Genomic DNA, 16,970 nt, shown 5'->3' on the forward strand with positions numbered 1-16,970 from the left:
TATATGGCGAACGTTGTCCGTGAACACGTTCGGAACGTATGAAACATCGAACGGACGACCGTTCAAAACATTAAAAAACGTTCGTCACAACGGATAATAGAAACCATCCGTTAGCGAACGGTGGGTCGAACGGTCGATCGAACGGACGGTCATAAATAACAAAAGAAAGGTTTGACCCTTATACTTGCCTTTTAGACAAACATATTTACCTAAAATATAATTTTGAATTAAAATCGTTTTAATTAAATAAATTCATTAAACAAATCAATTATTCGTAGAAGTAGCTATAATCGGAAATAGGGAGCTAAGGCTCCTTCATGTTTGAGTGAGATTTCCTTATTAACTTATGAACATAAAAAAAATATTTAATATATATTTTTATTAATAAAAATATATTTATTATAATAAATATTATTTCAATTAATTATGTTGTTCTACAAAACATAAATTAGTTGAAAAAAATGATTGAAATTTACAAACAAAAATTTTTAGTTAAATATTAAAAATTGTTTTAAATAGAACTATTATCTAATAGTTTCCAAATTATTTCAATGCAACTTACAGCGCATCAATGATACATAATATTTGTTTACGATCTCATTAAATGCAGCGAGACCTTTTTTGAGATAATTGAGTAATATAAACAAAAATCACATTATTTAATAAAATTCACTTGAAAAATGCAACCATAAAATACATTGTATACAGAGTGATTTTTTTATCATTACCCACTCAATTACTTACAGAATAATAATAAACTAAACATTTTTATTTCCGATTATCTTTAGTTACACATTATTGTTGAATTATTAATTATGTAACACTTTAAGTTCATCCCTTATACTATTTATGTATAATATATAAGGGATTATAAATACAGGTAGCTAATTGGATTTTTATGACATTGCTGTCATAGTCACGGATTCTTTATTATCAATTATGACTATCATTAGATATACCTTCTGTATTGTCAGTTAGTGTATTTATAAACTCACAACAATGTGCCTTACTACTATTAATAATAACAATGCTGTGTACCTGTTAATATCGATGTCATAAAAAACCAATTAGCTACCTGTATTTGTAAACCCTTGTGTATTATACATGTATATTATCTCAAAATTTTTTACCCCTATTGCTTGAACACGTGCAGAAAAAAGTAATATTTATGTTTTAAATATTACGTTGTCTAAAAAAAATGTATAAAATATTAAAATATTATATTCAGTATTATAAATTAATTTCCATTTTTCAGTTAATATGTTAAATAAATTGAAACATAATATTATATTATGATTACTCAGTAATATTAATTAAAACTCGTAATACGTGTAACAACTATTTTGTTGGTTGCATCCTTGCACCTTGTAATAAACCATCTTTTAAAAATTTACCTTAAGTTTTTTGTGAAAATTATTCATGAAATATATGTTTGTTATGTTAACAACTTTTCAAAACAGTGGCGTATTTAGGAGTAGACCGTGACCTAGGGTGTCATTTTTTCCAATTAAGAACTAAAATCTTATTAAATTTATTATTTATTTATATGTAACATAATTTATAAATTATATCAATTAATCTTAAAATGAATAAATAAAATAAAATATATGTAACACTTTATTTTCGAAAATTTAAGTATTGTTGTTTTAAAGTGTATTAATCATTTTTAATTTAACTTGTATGCAATTGTAAATACATTTTTGTTAGAATTTGTGTAATTAAATTATTTATATAGTTTTAGCGAATTACTTAGAATAAATTCACATCAAATAAATTCAATTAGCAAATTATAAATGTATGTATTAGTAATAAATTATTGTTATTAAAAAGTATTATATTAATTAAAAATAAATATTAAAATATTAAAAATCAAGCTGTATGAATTTAATTTTCAAAATATTTATTTATGTTATTACAATAAATTGCAAACAATCGTAAAACATATATGTTCATCGAACAATACCTAAAAGGCCGTATACCTAATGGAACAATAGAATCCGTTCGAGGAACGTGTCCGTTCGTTGACCGTATTTTGACGAACGTTACCGTTCAAGGAACGTGTCCGTTCGTTGACCTTATTTTGACGAACGTGAACGTTCGAGGAACGTGTCCGTTCGTTGGACGTATTTCGAGGAACGTGACCGTTCAACGAACGTATACGTTCGACGAACGGACGATTCAAAAATAGACCCCCTGTTTCCTTACTTTTTGAACACTTTTATATCACTTGCGACTATTCATTGAACAACTAGATATTTAATGAATGATCGGCCCATTTTTTGATAATTAGTAATTATATTAAAACTTAGAAATGACAGAAAATGCCTAATTTTAGATTTAAAAACAGTACGAAAAGTTGATTTAGAAATGTATATTTTTAATTCCGAAAGAAAGTTCTTTGTAGACCAATGTATTTAGTCATAAGAAAAAAAAAATTTATAAAGTATTGCTTCAAGCCCTTTAATTTCTATACAAGTTTGTCATAGAAGTAACAAAACATACTAATTTATCATATTATATAATTTCACCGTAAAAATAAAAATTTTAAATATTAATGTCATACTATATATATTTAATTGCTATATTAATAAGATATACTTTTAAATCTAAGAGCTAATAATCATGATATAATTAAGAAAATAGTAGTTTATTTTGCTTTTGTAATAATCCACCAATTTCTTAAATTAAACATTACAGATTTCTGTTGAAGCGTTTCTTATGATAGTAATCACTATCAGTTATCTTGTCCCAACTACGTCCATACTGTGCGTGCCGCTACCCCAATGTATATAATATAAACGTTTATGTAAAACGGTAGATTTAACAACTTAATAGACGCGTTACTAACATTGCTCCTCTAAACTCTGAAAGTGATAGCGATAATCAAATTTTTTTAAGAATGTTCAATTTTCATTAGTCGTCATCATCAGTAATTTCAATAGTTTAAATTTTGTTTTCATTCTTTCATCATTTTTTATTTAACGCCTTATAGTTGTTATACAACAAGTAATGAACAAATTTTTAATCTTACCAGTATTTTGGTTGTAAAAGAATAAGGTAAATTAAAATTAATTACTTTGTTTTTATACAATTTAAGTTTGATAACAATATACTGTATAATTTTAATGTTACTCTTAATCAATGTTTGATATCTTCTAAAACGAGTTAAAGAGATAGTCTATTATAAATTTCTCTTTTGTTTAACTTATTATTATATTTTAAAATTATTGTATTTTTACAAATTTGTGAGTAATAATGAATACAACTTTTATACTAGTATAAGACTATTTTAAAAATAAATAAATAATGAATTTGTTTTGTATGCGATTTAGTTAAGTCCTGAAAAGTTTTTAACAGAGCTATATTAAGTGTTACAGTTGATTTTTGATTTATTGGATTATTTATTTCATAATCTATAGTAAAATATAATAACAGTAGATCAAGTATATAAAGTTATAAACATTTGTTTTAATGACCATGTAAACCAATATTTCTTTAGCCAAAATAAATGTAAAGAGTTTCTAAAGAATTTATCTACATCACCATTTAAAATTCAACAACACATGTCTTAAAAATTGTCAGAAAGATATTGTAAATAAATAGTTGTATAATTAGTCTTTTTGGACATTTATAATTATATATGTATTTGTAAGACTAGAAGTTTCATTAAATGTTAAAAATAAAATCACTTCTTGTATTAAAATTTTTTATAATTCAAAATTGTTTTTTGATCATCCTAAAACCTAAAAAGCTGAGATACATGCTATTAAAGTTAAAACAAAAATTTTCCATTACAATTTTTTTTTTTATACTCTGAATCAAACATTAATTGTATATTTCTTTTTACAAATAAATACAAATATTTTATTAATGCTTTAAGTTTAATGAATTTCTTTTAAACTCTGTAACTTCAGTAAAATAATAAAATCGTGGTTTAATTTGATAATGGCAACAAATAATTTTCTAATAAAAAGTAATAAAAAATCATTTAATTTTGTATTGGTTTTATGGTGAGACAATACCATTGCAAATTGATATAGGTTTTTGCTTCAAATTTTCTTTTTTCAAATTTTTCAGAATTTTGAGTTTACTTTCATAGGTCTGTTTTACTTATCATATACTACAAATTATACATAAGTATATTAATTTGAATATATTGTGTTTTGTTTGGTAGGTTCCAATGTTTTTTCATTTCAATGCACTATGAAGGTTTGCCTTCTTTTATAGTGTAAGCATTAGCTTGTAAGAGAGGACTTTAAAAAGAAATATTGTTTCATAAATATTGTATATTTTTAGTTATTGTGCTTGAAATGTGTTGTGTCCTGAAGTAATTTCAAGTATTTAAAAGAAAATCAATTAATGGAATATAAAAAAGAAAGTGAAGGATTTTCAAGAAAAAATGAGCAAAATATTGATACAGAAAAAAAAAGAAAAAAAAGAAATATGAATAAAAAGCGTATAGAAAATAAAATCAACAAATTAAAAAATCAAAATATTTCTAATTCTAAATTCGTTACTTCCAGTTCAACATATGTTTCAAGATCTATTTCTACACCTTTGATTTGTGATGATAAGAATGTTAAAACTAATTCTAGAATTTTAAAATCGCATTCACGGTCTGTACCAAATGTAAATACATGTAAAAATGAAGCAATTTTAGAAATTTCTAATAAGAATGAAAATAATTTGAGGTATATTATTGAATCCAACAAAAATATAACTGAAAGTAAAATACAAATTCAAAGTAAGATAAGTAATAATTTTAGAACAAATCAACTAATTGAAGTTTTTAAGCAATTTACTTTATGTGAAGATAATTTAAATGCTTGCTGTACAATTTGTAAATGTAAAGTTAGTTATGAAAAGTCAATACTGAAGAATCACATAATACATTGTAAAAAAAAAAAATTGAAATCTTATTTTATAGATGAATTTATATGTTTACTTTGTGATGTACACTTTAAATCACAGAATAAATGGAAATTACACATTATTTCTTCTGTTCATATTACAAAATGTACAGATGGAAATCATTATTTTTCATACAATTGTGGTGGTTGTAAAGCAATGTTTTATGGACCTGAAGACCAAATTTTGACTCATTGTAAAAGTGTTCATAAAGATTGGTCTGCATTGCCATGCATTTTTAAGTTGTTAAGTGAAGTATTTTATCAATTTTTCTTTAATCCTAAAAATAATAAAACATGGTCATTTTGTGGACCATGTAAAATATTTTCTGATTCAGAATTAAATTGTCAATCATATAATCATCGGATGAAAAAGTCCAAATCATTCAATTGCAATTCATGTTTGATTGAATTAAATTGTAGCCAAGATGTCTATGATAAGCATATTTTGTCATGTGAACATATAATGATAGAACATTTGCGTATTACTACTAATAAATTAAACTATATAAGTAATTTAGAATTACCAGTTGTAATTTTAAATCAGTATTTTGTTAACTCTAAGAAAGCAACTTGTAAGGCTTGCAAAATTGAAGTTCTTTTAAATGAAGATTCAATTTCTAATCATTTAATAGAATGCATCATAAAACAAGATAAGAATAATTATAAACACCTTGAAAAAATAAAAAAATTCTTCTGTGCTGTTTGTAATGAAATAATGTCTAGTTATAATACATGGAGGTATCATTTATTTACACTTGATCACATAAAAAAATGCTTACATTTTAATGACCTAATATCTTATACCTGTAATATGTGTGCTTTGCATTGCTATGGTAGTGAATATTTTGCTGTTGACCATCAAAAAGTTCATCCAAATCAATCTGAAGTTTTATTTTCCAAATTTATGGCATTTAATTTTCAACGTATTTTTACTAAGTCTAATAAAAAATTGTTTTATTATTGTGAACCCTGTACAATATATGAAGAAGTAAATTCAAATACTATTCATTGGAGTAAAAGTCATGAAATTAAATTACAACGTATTGTTTGTGATACTTGTCATATAGAATTTTTTTGTGATGATGGAAATGAATTATACCTAAAACACGAACTATCAAGTGAACATTTATCATTAAAATATTTAACTTCTAGTAAGTCTGATGAACTAACTAAAACAAGTTTTAATAATAATAAGAAAATGAAAAAAAAATCTATAACATCATTAGAAAGTCCAAAAATTTCCAAATCAATATTAGAATGGTTTTCTGTTGACAAAGATACGTATAAATGCCTAGTTTGTGGAGTACTTATAACATGTGAACATGATCTCTTAATACATTTATTTAGTTGTAACAAATTAACTTTTGAAAATAATCCTGAAACTCTTGTACAGCAGTTTGAATGTTTAGAATGTCCTTATAAATGTAATACATATAAAGAATGGGAAACACATGCTATTTTACACTCTAAACAAATAAACACTAAATTATATTCGTATTTTTGTAAATTGTGTTATTCAATGTTTTATGGTGAACATCTCCAAATTATTAATCATTGCAAAAATGAACATTTTATAGATCATTTATCACTACCAATGGAATCTCTCATTATGCAGAAATTATTTATTAGTAGAAAAGATATACAAAATAATTATTATGATAAATGTTACTTTTGTGAACCATGTAAAAAACATTTCAAAGTTAAAGAGAATCTAATTCACTTTAACACTGACAGTCATGTTTTGGTTTCATCAGATACAACTGAATTGTTTTATTGCCCGAGTTGTCAAATTGAATTTAATTGCTCATTATATATATATAATCAACATAAACTTAGTATTGAACATATAATTTTAAGTTTAAACTATGAAACAAGCAATGAAAAAATTATCTCAAAACCTAATGAGCTTGATTTTTATTTATTAAAATTTGTTATTAATAAAGAAATGTATGAAGAAACTCAAAACATTGGATTTTATTGCTTTCTTTGTAATTATTTGTGTAATGTATTAGATGAATGGAAAAAACATATAAATAATAAAAAACATAGTAATCTAATTAAAGGTTTAAACTTGGACCATCGTTGTAAAATTTGTAAAACCTTAATGTTTGGCCAACGTCATCAAATATTTGAACACTATAAAAATCAACTTCACTCATTCTTACGGGTATTTAAACTTCAAAATAAGAATGATGTACCTTCTACAGAAGTTTTTGAAGAAATAAATCATGAAATTGAAGAAAATAGAAAAAAAGAGATTTCAGTTATGGATGTGTTAAATAAACAAAATTTTAATTTGGAAACCTCAAATTTTAGTAATTATTTTAAAACTCAATTTGAAAAAATGAAAGAATCATATAAAGCCAGTGCTGGTTTTAAAAATCAAGTAGCATATTTTTGTACTGTATGTGATTTTATTACACCTGATAAAGATCTCTGGGAAAATCATGAAAAAAATGGATATGCTTGTAATATAAAAGAGAGTTTCAAGATATTTTGTGAAGTATGTGGTTTGTTTATTTTAGGGTTCTCTAATAATTTAAAAAATCATATAACTTCTACTGAACATAAAATAATGGCTGAGTATCAATTATTGATTGATAATAGTGCAGTAAATCATAGTAATGATGTAGAAAGTAAAAAAATTGAAATCCATTCTAATAATAAACTGGAAAATACCTTGAAAATTAAAGAAGAAAAAGCACATAGTAAAAAGGAAGTAGATGATGGCCCAAATAATCGAAAAATTTTTATTGAAATAATAGGTAATATTATGCTTTATATTAAATTATTAAAATAATAAGGAGGCCCTCCTTATCTAGCGACGGGAATGAAAAAAATGTTAGCCAGTTATTTAGTAATATGAATTAGAGAGTTGAAGACTTTTTGTTGCTTATTTAAATTAAAAAAAATGTTCTTGATAAGCATAATAAAAAAGTCATAAAAGGTGGCGGAATTGAGTACCTTGGGCGGATTAATTACTAAATGTGGCTTTAATAATATGTATACACTTATAATATTAAATTTAGTGTAATTTTATTCAACTTTCAAGGAGCTAAACCAGAGTATAAGAAGAATAGTTGGGCTGAGCTTAAAAAAATTTTTGCTGAGTATGGATATATAAGAATATTTTCCAATAATAATTCTGTTATGGTATTGTATCGAAAATTGTAAGTAATTTCAAAATTATAGAATCATTTATAAAAATAATAATTAAACCTAAAATTTTTTTTAGATTTTAGAAATGTTTTATGTAGTTTAAGTATAAACAATTATAATGTAATTATCATTTGAATCTGCCCTATTAAAGGAAATTATAACATTCTTATAATTTGAAAAATTTAAGTATTATTTTGAAAACTAATAAAATGCATTTAATGAATGAAACAATCATAATAAAGAAAATGGATGTTTCACAAAATGGAATTATTTATTTAAAAAAAAAAATAAAAATGGTGATTGAAAATTATTAATTAAATTAAGTAATTCTTAAAACCTCGTAAATAATATTGGATAATAAATAAACTTGATGTTTACTAATAATACCTTTTATCCAAAATTCTTAAAAGTTTGTTAAATCATATTTTCATTATTGGATTTAATTAATTTGATTAAAAAATTGTTTTTGTCATGAGTATTTTGCCTCTTATAACTGTGTTATATTTATTAGTATGCTATTAATTTCAAATTTTTTCTTTATAGTCATTTTTTAAATGACTAAAGAATATTAACATATAGTATATTTATAAAATGTACAAAATGGCCGTCTCCTAGTAGTTGTGATTAAGGCGAGGAAGAAGAAGATAAAATAGACAAATATCAATATTAATATTGTTGGTCTCATTTTTCTTATATCTAGAAAATTACAGTATTGATTATTAAGTGAATAAAGTAATGATTGTTTATTTAGGTCATCAATGAATCATATGTTAAAATTTAAAGAAATTCTAGAAAAAAAACATGATTTTAGTATTCATAAAATTGATGATGGTAAGTGCTTTTTATGATTATTTATTTTAAATTAAAATTTTTTTGTTTTATGTCCTAAACTTTTAAAGAATATAGAATTAAGAATACTTTAACTTTTAAATATTTTAAAGAAAACTATTTTCTGTGTCAATAATTTTATTATGAAAATCTTTGTTAATGATAGTTAAATAAAAACATTTTATTTAGTATTGCAATTAATACTTTACAAATAAAATGATTGAAATTATGTCAAATATTAAATTATTTAAAACTTGGAAATATTGATACAATTTTATAGAACTCGGCTATTCTCAGTCATTTCTGCAATCTTATCACTGATTTAACTTTCAAAAATAAAAAAAACTATTATATTTATTTTTGAACCATATGTATATGTGTTAATAGATGATAGAATGCCTGAACTGAATAAACAAACAGAACTAGAATTTAGCCACAAAATTCATTTAATAAAATTAATAGATGATCAATTAAATGAGATAACTTATGAAATAACAAATCCTAGTATTCCTAACAGATTGATTTCATTGATTAATTCAATATACTATTGTGCTGGTCCACATTTTTACTTTGGAAGAACATATGTATTTGGATCACGTATGTCAGGACTTGCTGTTAGAGATAGTGATGTAGATTTGTATTTTGATATTGGTATATAAAAAATTTACTGTTTTAAAAGCTTTTAAATTATAAAAATTAATAAAACTTTGATCCAAATCAAACATAATTTTAGGAAATACTTTTAATGGCTTGTTGAGTAATGATGCATCTGCCCAAGAAGACTTAGTTCGATATTTTGGCAAAGTTTTTCGTTCACAAAGTAAAGATTTCAAGAATATTCAGACAATATGTGGGGCTCGAGTACCAATTGTTAAATTTTTACATATACCTTCAGGTTTACACTGTGATTTGTCTTTTAAAAGTGGGTTAAGCACTCACAATACTAAATTAGTTAGGTAAGTAAAAATACATAAATATAATGTTTAAGTAAATAAATATATTAACATAGTGTGAGTGTTGTTTTGTAAGTAATTAAAGTAATGACTGGCTAAGGTGTTGTTACTTTTATCATTAGAAATTTTTTGGATACAGTTCTCCTACTGCTTATGTTAAGGCCATATAGAGTAAACGCGACAAACTTTGGCCAGCAACCTATTATTCACATACATTTCACCATAGATTTTTAAGACTTAAGTAGTTGTAAAATAATTATTGAATACTTAGCAATCAATTTTTTTTTGTTTAATTCTTTTAAGTTATGGCCATAACGACATGTAGTATTTATCTGATATTTCGTACTAATTTGTGAATTTTAATTGAAATTATTATTGAGATTTATGTTCTAAATGTTGAGAAAAATTTTTGTTTTGTAGTCATTGTTTGTATTTGTATTCTGTATCTTAATTATAGGAGTGGTTAGCCAGTTGTTATTTATTGTGAGTACCATTATAAGTTTTTATAATCAATTGAATTAAGTGAATTTTTTATTGCTGTGAACTATTGAACAGTTTTAGCTTTTTTTCTTTAGTTATTTATTTTTATTCCATCTCTAGTATTAGGTTATGTGTGCTAATAATTAATGATTTATGTATAGTGAAACTTTGACTAACTGTCACACGTTTAACCATCATTAAAATTTTAAGACTTACCCAAACCACAATCAATGTAGTCATGAATTATTTATTAGGCCTATAATTCATAACTCATTGTTGATTATGGTTTGAATATAACTTTAAAACTTTGATGACGGACAGACAGTAAATCGAAGTCCCACTGTATTGAAAAATATATAGCTAGCTATAATTTTTAAGAAGTCTTGGTATTACTTTAGTTACATTAAAGAGTAATAATTTAAATGATTTATTAGGTAACTCTAAAGATAAAGTAGAAAAAGAGGGAAATCGGGTATTTATAAAATACAATGTGAAAGCTGTAATAAATGTTACACAGGATAAGCAAAAAGAACTATAGGGAGGGGTTAGGTTTAAAGATTACACGAGGAACAATATATCAAGAGGTTGATAAAGCTCCTATGACTAAACATTAATTGACTCATAATCACTCCGTTTAAACTATAAAACTAATTAAAATGTAAATAATTACCATATATAAGGGAGGAAATAGAAATGTTTGAAAATTAGAATAATTAAATTAATTGTGATATTGGCCAATTGAAAAATTCATTATTGAACTTGTGTTAACTGGCCAAATTTGACAATAGGCCAAGTGATAACATCAATTAGTGGTAAAGTCACTGGGTGATAAGGTCACTAGGAGTGTTTAAGGGAGTATTTTTTCGATAAGGATGTCAGAATGTGTTTAGCATTGATAATGGGGACATTGTTGCTGGAATACATATCCATGATACTATTAGTAATTTTTATTTAGGAACAAAAAGTTAGTCAATTTCTAATATAGTTAATATGATGTCATTTGATTAATAACTGTTTTATACATGCTTACTGTGTAATTTTACAATTTTTTATCCTAGGTTATATTTAATGTTGGATAAACGTGTCCATTGGGTTGTTTGTGCAGTTGTTAAGCGATGGGCAATTCAAAATGATCTAAAAAATCAAAGCATGTTTACAAGCTATGCATTAGCTTGGCTAGTTTTCTTTTATTTAATGACTATACATGTAGTGCCATCTTTAAAATTTCTTAGAGAACATGCTTCCATATCTGACATTATGTTCATTGAAGGTATGTATTTAAAAATACTTCATCAAAATCAATTTAAATTTTCATCAATACAACAATTGTTATAGTTATATTTCAAGATAGTTTGATTGATATTAAGTGCTTATTGCGGGCTTAAGAACTTAATATATGTTAAGTAGACAACAGTTTCAATATAATATTTTTATCTAAAAGAGCAGATAAAGATTTAAATTTTTTTATTATTTATCTCAAACTCAGAAAAATTTTTTTTACCTGAATTGTTATGAACCATATATAACTCAAGCCATAGATTTTTAAAGCAATATAAATTTAAAAATATAAAGTTGGATTTTAACTTACAAATAACATATTTTTTTTACATATAACCCATTTTATCTTAATTTTTATATTTGGGTCAGGCCCGTTTTATGTATAAATAAATAAATGAGCAACATTGCTTTTTGAGTCATGTTACTTAACTTTTGGCTACATTATGGCTCAGTACTCATTTAGGAATAACGTGGGAAGAATAGAACTCTGAAGAAAAGATAAAAAGGTTCTGATCTCTAAGCAATGTTGCTGCTTATTATTACTTTTATATGTGGTCCTCTTTGGAAGGGAGGGAGTTAGACTTGTTAATTTTTCACATTTAGTTTTTGTTGAAAATTTATTTTACTGTACATTAAAAAAAAACAGGATCTTACTCTCAATTTTTTTTACAATAACATACATTTTAATATATAGAGTGAGTATGGACTGCAAGTGTAATAACTAATACAATCTGCACCTACCCTCATTATATACCTATTTATATATAGGCAATTTTTAGTTTTTATTAAGGTATATGTTTTTCAATTTTTAATTGCAAAATATTTGTAATGTTTATTTTTTATACCTTAACAGGGTGTCAACTTAGTTTTTTTAAACAGGAACATATAAGTAGCTAGTTTATTTAGTAGGCCATGGTCTAATTATAAATGATACGTCTATAACAACTTTTGGAACTGTATTTCTGGAGTTATTAGAATTTTAAAATTTACACTGGAGATGAGATGCGGTTGTTGTTGTTGTTCTTTTCACTAATTATTTTTCTGATGTACTCTTCCTCTAGCTTGAGTATAAACGTGTTAACAACTTCCAAAAAATACTGGTTCAAAATTTATTTATTAATTAAGTGGTTCATAATAAATGAATCTCTGTATACATAGGAAAATTATATGCAAAATTAAATCTATAATTTTTTTTTTTTAGTAATTTGAACTGTATAACTTTAAGTAATCATATTTGAAAGATTTTCAATTTACTTACTCAAAATCTTTATGTTACAGATTGGGATTGTACTTTTTGTACACCTGAAAAAGCAAAACAAATGTGGAAAGTACCAGAAATTTCTCAATGGGAATTACTGTATGGATTTTTCTCTTTTTATTCAAGTTCTAAAAAACTTAAAAGCTATGTTTTATGTCCTACAACAGGCGAAGCTATAGCAAAAGAAAAGTTTTTTAATATTCCAATGAACTCTAGAGATATACTAGGTTTTCATAAGAAAAAAACTGGTGACCCTACTCAACGATGTATCAAAATTAAGGGTAATTTTTTCGGAGAAGGTCTTGCAGTGCAAGATCCTTTTGATTTGTTTCATAATATTACAAAAACTATATTGCCTAAAAAATTAAATATATTTTGCCATTTATGTGAAAAAACTAAAAATATAATGTATAATGGAGATCATCCATATTATGCATAGTTTTACTAACCCAAAATATTTTTAAGCATTATTCATTAATGCTGTAAATTCAGGGTATAGAACAAAATAACTGGTTTTCTTCTATATTTAAAAAAAATACATTTAATAAAAATGATACAAGAATAATACTCATGTAATCTTATATGACTATAATAATTAAGAAAGATCATAGTTTTAATGAGAATTGACTATATCTTTTTATTAAAGGTATCAAAACATGGTCTTAAATATCTTTTGTTAGTAATTTTATTGAATAACAATTTCAATTATTATAGGGTGAAAATTTCCTTGGTAGTATTGAATTATAATTGTAATTATGCTGTTATAAATACTTTGTGTAAACCAATTAATATTTTTTGATGTTATTTACCTTACAATAATTAGTAATAGAAAGAAGACTGATATCAAAGACCCAATCACAACAATTATTAATGAATTTTTTAATTGCACTATTATCTGAATGTTATGTATGTAAATATATTTTTCAAATATTTATTTATTACTTAATAAAAATTTACTGGTATTTGAAAGATAGTTATTGGTAAAAATAAAATGAAATTATTTTTTTTATTACAAATAATTTATCCTATTTGTTCCTCCAAATAAGTTATTTAACTGAAGTATTATCTTGATGTGTGCTTAAATTTTACATTAATGAACTTTAACTAGTTAATTTTATGAAGCTATTTATAAAAATCTTAATTTGAAATGATCTAATATTCATTTTCTATGATATATTAATAAAAACTGAGTATTTTATAGAAGTATTTTTTGCTTAGTTATACAATGTTTTCAATAGTAAAAGAATGAGCATTTAATGTACACTTTGCCTATAAACTAACAAGCTGTCAGCTAATATAATACAAAATATTAAGATCATACTAAATTAACATTGCAGTAATCAAGAAGAGATAAAGAAATAATGTACAGACTCGTAATAGGTCACACATGAATATTATATTTAAAACAAATGTATCTTTGTACTTAAGGAGAACTACTAATTTATGTGAACTACAAAATCCAATAAATTCTAGTGTCTATACTAAATTTTTCATACTTCACTGATGGATAAAAAAAAAAATCCTATTACTTGAAAAACCCACTAAGACTTATCCCACTTATAAATGCAAAAAAATTTCTTTCAGAAAAAACATAAATATTTTAAATAATAACTAATTATAATAATATATGATATACAGAAGGTGATTTTGATTTAATTGACAATTCAAACAATGTTTGATTTAATTGATATTTTTTTTATTTTTTATGATTTATCTCAGTAAAGAAAAATCAATTTATTATTGTTTGTTTACAAAAATGTCAACAGAACTATTTTTAAAAAATATTTTACAATATTATAAACAAAAATTAATTATTTTATGAGTTTAACTGTTATGATTGGCAACAAAAAATAAATTCTTTGTTCTCATATTTATTGAGCCAATATAATTTTAAACAAATTATAAATCATTTAATGTGTTTAAGATTTCATAATACCCAGACATATTTGATTACTATTAAATGATTATTTTGTATATTATAACAAAATAAAGGACACCCTTACAATTACACTATTCTAATGGGAGCCAATCTATAATTTAGTATATTTTTAATTTTAAATACTAGATTGTTTTCTCATAATGTTGTTCATTTTTAGTTTCTAATAAAATTATGGGACAAATCTCCAAAAAAATTACTATTTTAAAAATTGGTAAATTTTGTCATTTTTTTTCTTAAAACTTCCATAACTTTCTCAAAAATCAACAAATCAATATATTTTTTTTTTTATACTAAAATTCTTTTTGCCTCAAAATGAAAGAACTCACCGACGCATCTAGTTTTTCCTGTAAAAGCTCTACCAAAGGTGTTAAATTACAAACATTTAGCCCTGATTCATACAGATCAGTCATTAAATTTTTCAAAAGTGAAAACATCTCCTTCCATTCCTACCAGTCAAAAGAAAACAAACCGTTCAGAATTGTCATCCGCAACCTTCACCCTTCTACTGATAAAGATTTTATCTCTGACGAATTAACTAATCTAGGGTACCAAGTCAAAAACATAACGAATGTCCTCCACAGATCTTCTAAAACGCCGCTGCCCCTCTTCTTTGTTGACCTTGAGCAAGCTGAACTGAATCAAGAAATATTCAAACTCACTTCCCTCTGCTATTCCAAAATAAAAATTGAAGTCCCCCACACCAAAAAAGAAATACCCCAATGCCAACGTTGCCAGTCCTATGGCCACACCCGTAGTTACTGTAATCACAACCCTAGATGTGTTCGCTGTGGTGAAGATCACGAGTCCTCTGTTAGCAAAAAACCGAAATGAACCGGCCAAATGCGCCCTATGCGGAGGCTCCCATCCTGCAAACTATAGGGGCTGTCAGTCTCATAAAGAATTACTAAAGCAAAGAAAATCACATCTCAACTCAAACATTAAAACCAATTATTTACTTAACGTAAACTCAAATGAAACTCACTCAGAAAAAATCTTAACCACTCAAAATTTTCCACCCTTTTCTCACTCTAAAACTATTCAATCGACCACAGCAAAAAATCCAACTAAGTGGACAAAATCAGACCAGCCGTCAGAGAAAATTTTTTCAAATCATTTATCTTCTTTTATTACCGATCTAAAAACGCTAATTAATCCACTTATCTCACTCCTCACGACTGTCATCGAGCAACTTCTTAAAAATGGCCGTTAATCAACAATCACACCTACTCACAATCCTCTTGTGGAATGCCAATGGAATACTAAATAACATCAACGAACTATAATTAACTCTATCAGAAGAAAAAGTAGATATTGTAATGATATCGGAAATTCATCTTACTAAAACGTCGAATTAGATTTGATATTATATAATTTTACTTTGAAATTTATTAATTTTTTAGTCTATTTCTGTGTGCTACTACCAGTCTATAACATTCCAAATTTTTTTGTAACATATTGCTATATAAATTATAAATCTAAAAAAAAAAAAACCCAGCACAGGGGGGTCGCGGCACAGTGGTGACGTGGCATAGTTGGATCAAGTATAATGATATCTGACAGTGATTAAAATCACTATCAAAAATAAACGCTTCGATGCAAATCTTTAGATAGTGTTTAATTTAAAAAAAATTGGTGTTTTATTCCAAAAGCTACTTGATCTGCTGGTTCCTTATTAATATCTCGATAAAGTATGTCAAATGAAAAAGGGTTTTTTAAAAAATATTATTTCTCATAATAAAATTGTGTGGATCCATAAACTTTTCAATAAGTTATAGCATTATAAAGTTAAATATAATATAAATAATAAAATCGAGAATTTTCACACGAAATAAGCATTCGGTAGCCATTTTCGCCGTGAAGACAAGTCCAGAGGTCAATTTTTTTTTTTTCAAATTAAAGTATATTACATTAGCTTAAATTTAAGATATATATAAAAGTGTCAGACCTTCTGGAACATTTTCAAAAGTTAAGTTGAAAAGTTAATTTTTTGTGAAAAAGTTGTCATTTTAAATTCCCCCCTGTGGGCAGAAAAAAGGTCAAATTTACAAAAAAAATATACCAAATGATAGGTAAAGACATCAAGCATCTATAAAAAAAAAATTATATTCATATGTTCATTTTTGAAAAAGTTATGACAGTTTTTAGTAAAAAAAATTGAAAAAATT

General features: G+C 24.9%; 1 protein-coding gene across 3 annotated transcripts; it reads left to right on the forward strand.

The window, feature by feature from the left end:
- The first annotated feature begins 2,794 nt into the window (after window positions 1-2,794).
- Window positions 2,795-13,836, forward strand: LOC126905387 (uncharacterized). Of its 3 annotated transcripts, XM_050685028.1 has the most exons (10): window positions 2,795-3,057; window positions 4,175-4,228; window positions 4,297-7,675; window positions 7,963-8,080; window positions 8,821-8,900; window positions 9,285-9,548; window positions 9,631-9,853; window positions 11,389-11,600; window positions 12,887-12,965; window positions 13,034-13,197. In XM_050685028.1, exons 3-10 carry the CDS (start codon window positions 4,360-4,362, stop codon window positions 13,062-13,064), a joined length of 4,323 nt encoding a protein of 1,440 aa, XP_050540985.1. In that variant the 5' UTR covers window positions 2,795-3,057; window positions 4,175-4,228; window positions 4,297-4,359; the 3' UTR covers window positions 13,065-13,197. The 3 variants fall into 3 exon arrangements, with proteins under 3 accessions (XP_050540985.1, XP_050540983.1, XP_050540984.1); XM_050685026.1 differs by having other exon boundaries at window positions 12,887-13,836; XM_050685027.1 differs by lacking the exon at window positions 4,175-4,228 and having other exon boundaries at window positions 12,887-13,836.
- Window positions 13,837-16,970: the final 3,134 nt, after the last annotated feature.

Source organism: Daktulosphaira vitifoliae, unplaced genomic scaffold, assembly GCF_025091365.1.
Source record: "Daktulosphaira vitifoliae isolate Bord-2020 unplaced genomic scaffold, ASM2509136v1 Scaffold_4, whole genome shotgun sequence".
Lineage (NCBI taxonomy): Eukaryota > Metazoa > Arthropoda > Insecta > Hemiptera > Phylloxeridae > Daktulosphaira > Daktulosphaira vitifoliae.